Raw genomic sequence first — 7,894 nt, forward strand, 5'->3', positions numbered from 1 at the left:
ACTGAGAAATAGTTCTTTATACTAAAGTTTAGGATTACGGATTTTTTTTTTTTAAGGAAATTGATACTTTTATTAATCTAGGATGCATTAAATTGATCAAAAGTGACAGTAAAGACATTATAAAGATGTTAACAAAAGTTATTTTGAACTTGCTACTCATCAAAGAATCTTAAAATGTATCACTGTTTCCACAAAAATAATATTGATAATCAAATGTTTTTTGAGCATCAAATCCTCATATTAGAATGATTTGTGAAGGATCATGTGACACTGAAGACTGGAGTAATGATGCTGAAAATTCAGCTTTGATCACAGGAATAAATTACACTTTACTATATATTCACATAGAAAACAGATGATTTACATTATATTTGACTTTTTACTGTATTTTTAATCAAATAAAGGCAGCTTTGGTGAGCAGAAGAGACCCTCACTGACCCAAACTTTTGAACACTAGAGTATATCTTGAGTTTTATAACGTAATTCTGAGGGGAAAAAAGTCAGAAATGTGAGATTTTTTTATTCCGTGGCAGAAACAAACTTCCACAGGAGAACCAGAGCAGCAGAAAACCAGTCCGAACAGATAAAACCAGCATCACAGTGTGTTTCTAAAGATCCAGACAAACAAAACCAGAGTCAGTTTCTCACACTGAATCAGATCTGGAAGCAAACAAAAGCATCTCGCGTGAATTTACAGGCTTTAACAACCGCTCCCATCCGTCTCCAGTGAATCACATGCTCTGATGTAACAGCTCTTCACGCACTGATAAAAAGCTCTTTCTGCTCCGCCACATTCCCACTCATTAACAAAACACAAACACACTGCTGTGATTCCAGGAGTGTGAGCGACAGATCGGCTTCACTTTATTCCAGCTCATCAGTGCAAATCTCAACTCGTCTACAGAAGAAAACACTATATACACATTTATGGCCACCTTGTAAAAGCACAGTCCGACTCCTATTGGCCACCAGCCGAGGCTCCTCCCACATCCGCGGCGTCACGTGCCCCGGGTGTCGTGTTTCGTTGGCCTGTGGGCGGGGCTTGTCAGTAGACGGGCGGCTGGTACCGGTTCTGGTCAGACGGGTCGGGGTTCGGGGTAAATGGCGGCTGCTGGTAAACGTCTTGCCCGGTGTTCTGGAAGGACGGGTAAGTGGGCGGAGCATAAGGTGAAGTCATGTCAGTGGGCGGAGCATAAGGGGAAGTGATGTCAGTGGACGGAGCATAAGGGGAAGTGAAGTCAGTGGGCGGACCGGCGTAACTCTGGCTCACGTCTCCAACGCCCTGACGAAACCTCACCAGAGCGAAGTAAGTCAACGCTCCCTGAGGACGAGAGATTCGACTGTCAATCAACAGCTGCAAGTGGGATATCATGAACGTTTAACCCTCTTACGTCATTTAAAAAAAAAAAAATGTTTTACGTTTATTTAAAAAAAAAAAATCATAGACATGAATAATAAATCAAAAATGAAAATATTAAATAAATAAAAACATTTATATGAGTATTTAATAGATTTTTTGGGCCCAAACAAGAAACCACATGAATTATAGTCAACCAAAAAAAATTGTGCATTTATGCATTTTGTTGTTTTGTTTTTAACCCTCTGGTGCTCTTCGGTCATTCTTGACTGAAAATTTTAATGGTACGAAACTTGGTAAAGGTTTTGGCACTGGCTACGAGAACACACAAAAAAATCATGAACATGATTCGAAAAGGTTTAATGGTCCTGAAAACAACAGTCACACTTCGGTCAGAAATGAGCGCATTGGAAATGAATGTGAGACGAGTTCCTCTAGTGGAAGCGTCTGGTACTGCAGCCGAACACACTCTCACTGAGAGATCATTTATTCAGGTATCAGGTTCAAATTTGGAACACAACTTGTTTGGATTTATGGCTTTGATTTTCTTGCAGTTTTAGAGTAAAACTTGTTTTTGAAAATGTAGATTTCATATAAAAATTTTAAATCGTTTTTTTTAAGATCACATTTTTAAACTGTTTTCACTTCAGCAATAATCAGCCAAGTGTCGTGTTTATAAAGAGATCAAACTTCAGTCTGTCGCTCTAAAGCGTTCAAGATTTACCACAGTATAAGTTGGACATTACATTTTCAAGTCTATGCTCAAAAAGAGAATAAATGGATTATAAATACAGCGTATATATAATGTAGTATCATAAAACGACCTAAAAATACAAAAACATTATCAAAATAAAATATAGTACATTCATTTTATTGAAATAAAAAAAAAATTCGACAAACGAAGAGCACCAGAGGTCAAGGTTTCTCATTACTTGATTTCCTCATTCATCCTGTTCATTCAGACGGCTGGATCACACACAGACACACACACACTCTAGTACATCTATCTTTATGAGGACATTCATTGACACAATACAATCTCTAGCCGCTTACCCTAACCTTACCCATCACAACTAAGTGCCTAACCCGACCCCTGACCCTAAACCGACCCTTGACCTCATTATAACCTTATCCCTAAAACCAAGTGTTGACCCTCAAACAGGCCTTTAAAGGCTCTCAGAAACTGAGGACCTCACTTTACTCTCTCTGTCCTCACTCCACTGGTCTAACACTCAAACTGGTCCTCACAAAGATAGTTGTACAAGTAAACACACACACACACACACACACACACACGCACACACTCACCCAGGACGCGAGGGAGAAGAAGGAGAAGGCGATGACGGCCTGGGCAGCGTCTTTAGGGATGCCGGTGGTGTTGAGGGTCTTCGTCCACTGATCGGCCGTGAGACAGAAACACACAAACCACAGGAAAGTCCAGGCACCTGATCAGAGGAAGTGATGTTTCATTCACAATCACTGTCTATACATCCTTAAAGCTGACATATTACATAAGGTGTAATATAAATCTGTCTGTCTCCAGAATGTGTCTCCAGAATGTGTGTGTGAAATTTCAGCTCAAAATACCAGATCATTTATTATAGCTTGTCAAATTTGCCCCTTTTTGGGTGAGAGCAAAAACACGCCATTTTTGTGTGTGTGTCCCTTTAAATGCAAATGAGTTTTAGCTCCGCCTCCGTTCAGAAGAGGGCGGAGTCTTTACACGAGCTTCAGAAACTCCGGCAATAACAGAACAGGCCAATCTCACTCATCCAGAATCCCAGAATAACCAGTAGCAAGTGCAGCCTTACGGAGAGACTCAGGAAGAGTTTCTGAATGTTAGTGGAGACATTTCTGTAGTTGTTGTGGAGTTACATTGATCATCTCATCATCATGTTGAACTTCTCCACAAGTGTCCACAGTTCCTGAGGTGTTTATAAGACAGCGGTGACATGTTCTGGTCAATAGTGTTCAGTGCTCGTCTGTGCTCAACCACAGAACGACAGCTTAGTGTGTGTGTGAGTGTGTGTGTGTGTGTGTGTGTGTGTGTGTGTGTGTGTGTGTGTGTGTGTGTGTGTGTGTGTGTGTGTGTGTAAATTAGGACTTTTACTAACAAAAATGTTTCTAATGGTTTGTTTTAGATAAACGTAATAACCCTGGTATACATTTTTTAGCCAAACGTCTGACACGCTACGCACTCACACAGGAAGAGGTCGATGTAGAAAACAACCACAACGAGTTTCACTTTTACAGAACGTTTAGAGGCAGTTCATCTCAAACTGATGATGCTTCAAGAACAGGTCGAGTGGAAAACAACGGCACCACAGTTTCCACAAGCGGAACAGAAGAACGAAGAAACATGCAAACACTGTTCACTGACACAGAGATCCTCCTCAACCACTGAGGTCTTCAGGTCTTCACTAGCTGTGTTTCCACTGGATGCACATTCTGGGACATTGCATTCAAAAAAATGCAAGATGTGCATAAAAAACGCATGATTATTATTTGATCTAATAAGAAGACAAGCACATAAACTAGGACGGAAACTGAATGAATCCCTCAAACCTCATGTGACTGTCTCAGCGGAGGCTGTGATTGGATAACTGGAGTAACCAGCCGACCAATGGCGTCGCAGCGTCTCTAATGTTGGTTTGGTGTTTCTGAAAGTGTGTGATCAGAACGATTATTCTGTCATATTTTTGCACCAGTTTTCCAATAAAGTGCAGATTTTGTTCTCTTGAACACATGGGATGGAAACGCTGCTTTAATCACAGATGTTTTATGCGATATTCCAATTTTACACACAAGTTAAATTCCCAACTTTGTTTTTACTTCTTTGTTGTCGTTTTGTTTTTTACTTCATACTTTTTTATTTATTTATGTATTCACTTATTATTTATATTGTTACAATTTATTTATTAACTGTATTGTTTTATGTACGTTTTTGATTTAGTGGTTTGGTTATATGTCAAGTACATGAGTGTTTATATAATTTATTGTATTGTTTGCAAATAAGAAAATCAATAAAGTACAGATCATTAAAAAATAAATTAAAAAAATTCCCAACTTTGGATGAAAACAGCAGTCAAGTCAAGTTATCTTCATCTATACAGCGCTTTAACACTATAGAGTTTCACAGCAGCTTTACAGTGATAACAGGAGATTACAGTAACAGAGAGTGTTTAGGCTTTACAGCAGATCTAGAATAAAGTTATTGTCCAGATAAAGTTAGCTTTGACTGATTCACTTCCGTTGCAAAGATCATTAGTTATTAACTTTTAATATGTTCTGGCCGTTCATTTGCACGACAGCAGTGTCTGGAGCTCGAGAACACAAACCCTGAAACAGGATCCAATGTGCAAGCGTTGAAAAAGTCTATAGATATGCGCGTTTGAATATATATGTGTGCAGGCGTGTGTCTTTCTTTACAAATTGACCTCACCAAATTACTTGTCTGGCCTTAAAAATTCATAATACAGAATTGTTTGTCGCTTCCACGTATCAATGCGAACTGGAATCATTTTGACCATGTTTTATCAGTACAGAGGTGAAGGGAAGGAGAGAGACTAAAGGAGAGTTTATAGAAGTGAAATTGAAACCCAGAAGTCGGTCTCACCTGAGAAGCCCAGGTCTGCCAGCACGACGTACTTGCGCTCCTGAGCGCTGCTCATCGAAGGCAGGAGCGCATCGGCCAATAGGAAGGCTATACACGCCAGGAATGCGATGACGCCGATTCCCACACCGTAACGACACACTCCATCGTTCCCGTTGAAGACACACTTCACGTCGGGTGTATACGGGCTGTTCACGTAACCTTCAGCGGTTATGGAGGCAAACACCACAATGGAAAACACCTGACATGAAGGGAAGTGAAACCTGCATCAAACATCAAACCACAATGCAGAAATAAAAGCAAAACTAACAAAAATACCTTATAAAAACTTTTCCCATTAAGTTATACAAATGGTATTTCTGTCTTTTTTTAATGTGACACTGTGTCCTGAGCAGACATGTTGAGATAAGCTGCCAGTGACAAGCAATTTGTCCCTGAAAAATTCAATAAAAAATCACAGCCAATCAGAAGAGAGTGTGGGCGGAGTCTCTCTGCAAGCTCACTGCACTCACAACCAAATCAATCTAAACTCACAGCCAATCAGAAGAGAGTGTGGGCGGAGTCTCTGCAAGCGCACTGCACTCGCAACCAAATAGATTAGTACATAATCAAGTTCATAAATATTACACAATTTTAACATTATTAAAAATACATTGTTTAATTTCGAGGTTTGATGTGAATTGTCACTTTCAGTACGGCTATAAATGATATTCAAACTCAGAACAGACGTTCTTGACATTAAATAAAGCACATGATCAGTACCTGAGATTATTACTGTCATTGTTTGTTTGTATGTTGTTGTTCAAACCTCACCAAAATCACTGATAACCCATTATATTATTAAAATATAAATACAGTAGTCAACATTTGAAGAGGATCAAAACCTTTTCATCAAAGTTATACATGAATTTTGAACAATACAACTTAACTTAGTTGTCTTAGGACAACTTTGATGAACTTTTTTGATCCACTTCAAACGTTGACTACTGTAATATAACTAATCCGGGGTTAACACACTATTAAGCTTGGCTTAACCCATTATCACCCCACCCACAAACTGAACTGGAAGTTTTGATTGGTATTTGAAACGAGTCAGACCCGTCTGTTAATGCCTGAAGCGCGGGACTGTGCAAAAGTGCTCGAGCAACGTCGTCTTTGTACTTTTGGTGAAAAATAAATGTACTGAATTTGAATAGTTTATTTGATCAAATTCAAGTAAAAGCACCACAATATAATTATACAGAAAAGTTGTGATAAGTGATTCTCCGCCTCTGATGGAAACACTGACAGAAAGCAGGTCGCGGTCGATGCAAATGTGTCACACGAGAGATCAGGATCATGAAAGCCACAGACGAGACAAACCAAACTTTATAATCCCTGCAGTGCAGAAACACAAGCGTCACCCGGTTCTCGTGTTACCTGCCATCTGCTGTGTTTACATGTCAGCGCTGGGACGGGGGACATTCTGTACTGGTGTGCTATCACACGATACACACACCATCACAACTCACTCACTACTGACCTGAACGTTCATGCGACTGGAGACAGTCCGACTCAGTTACACTGCTGGTGTGCAAATGTGTGACGCTAGTAAACAAATTACACTGAGTAAATCAAGACATGGTTGACAAGGTCATCTGATGCAGTCACACACACACACACACACACACACACACACACACAGGACGAGATATGAATCAGCTCTTACTGACTCTTTGCTCTCATTTCACAGCGTCTATGGAAAGTCCCTTCGCTGGAAAGTTGATCATGTTCCTGAACGGCACAATTAAGGCAGTTAAAGGGTTAATTCACCCAAAAATGAGAATTATCTCATAATTAACTCAACTTTAAGCCATCATAGATGAATATGACTTCCTTCTTTCAGCCAAACACAATCAGAGTTATATTAAATTAATGTTGCATGAGATTTTTGAAGCCCCCAAAAAAGTGCATCCATCCATCATAAAAGAAGCCAGTGATTATAGTTTATGAAGTTATAAATATGGATATTTTTCTTCACTTCAGAAGGCCTTTATTAACCCCTGGAGTCGTATGGATTACTGATGCACTTTTTGGGGCTTTTTATGTTAATGTTTTAATGTTTAATGTCGTTTTTTTTTAAAATGTAACTAGTTTTAGAACGTTCAGAGAACATTCAAATGTAACATTCCCATAATGTCTGAAGAATGATACAATGTTTCGTTCTCAAAACATAAAAAAAAAAAAAAACGGGAAGTTTTTAGAGAAGATTCAGAAATAACATTTTCATCATAACTTAATGGGAAACATTTTTTTAACTGGGATTCACCTTCAATGTTGATTCAGTTAATTTCGACATAGTTTATCAATAGTGAAACGACTTCAAAAGCAGCTCTTAATAAGTTCCAGTACTAAGTAGCACTATCATACTTTTATACTATTAAAACTTGCAAGAAAAATTAGAAGCCTATAAGTTAAACATCATTAAAGCAGTAAAAAAAAAAAAAAAAAAAAAAGTGCTGCAAACTCACGAAAGACTCAATGATTTATACAGCCAGATTATTGATCGCTATGAGTTGAAGGTGACACATGTCACTCACCCAGCTGAGGAGTCGTATGATAGTTTGAGGCTGTTTGATGAATTTGATGAGATCGAATCCCGCTCCTGCGAGAGAGGCTCCGTACGCCACACTCTTCGACTCCATCGGTGAAACAAACACACACACACTAACACACACACACACACACGCGCGCGCGTGCGACAGCTGAAAACACAACACGGACACACACCACCGGTGCAGCTGCTTCCTCAGACACTGGTGTCAGATTCGCGAATGAGTCGTTCTTTAGAACCGGCTCTTTTTGATGATTCAGATGAACGCAATGAGCGGTTCATTAACAACAACAAAACACTGTTCAAAAGAACCGATTTGCCAAAATGATTC

At 39.3% G+C, this 7,894-nt stretch overlaps 1 protein-coding gene across 2 annotated transcripts; it reads right to left on the reverse strand.

The window, feature by feature from the left end:
- Nucleotides 1–500: 500 nt before the first annotated feature.
- On the reverse strand, nucleotides 501–7,738 carry syngr2b (synaptogyrin 2b). Of its 2 annotated transcripts, none has more exons than XM_082155990.1 (4): nucleotides 7,550–7,738; nucleotides 4,974–5,211; nucleotides 2,666–2,802; nucleotides 501–1,321 (listed from the first exon to the last, which is right to left on the reverse strand). In XM_082155990.1, exons 1-4 carry the CDS (start codon nucleotides 7,652–7,654, stop codon nucleotides 1,046–1,048), a joined length of 756 nt encoding a protein of 251 aa, XP_082012116.1. In that variant the 5' UTR covers nucleotides 7,655–7,738; the 3' UTR covers nucleotides 501–1,045. The 2 variants fall into 2 exon arrangements, with proteins under 2 accessions (XP_082012116.1, XP_082012117.1); XM_082155991.1 differs by lacking the exon at nucleotides 7,550–7,738 and adding an exon at nucleotides 6,493–6,519.
- Between the last annotated feature and the right edge of the window lie 156 nt (nucleotides 7,739–7,894).

This window comes from Leuciscus leuciscus (genome assembly GCF_965113295.1).
Source record: "Leuciscus leuciscus genome assembly, chromosome: 23".
NCBI lineage: Eukaryota > Metazoa > Chordata > Actinopteri > Cypriniformes > Leuciscidae > Leuciscus > Leuciscus leuciscus.

Excerpts from the sequence above, each read along its gene's own strand:
- syngr2b (XM_082155990.1), bottom strand. The coding sequence starts at position 7,654 with ATGGAGTCGAAGAGTGTGGCGTACGGAGCCTCTCTCGCAGGAGCGGGA. Across the intron at positions 5,212-7,549 it reads TCATACGACTCCTCAGCTGG|GTGTTTTCCATTGTGGTGTT; the intron begins GTGAGTGACATG and ends CCTTCATGTCAG. Across the intron at positions 1,322-2,665 it reads TCTTCTCCCTCGCGTCCTGG|GGAGCGTTGACTTACTTCGC; the intron begins GTGAGTGTGTGC and ends TCTCGTCCTCAG.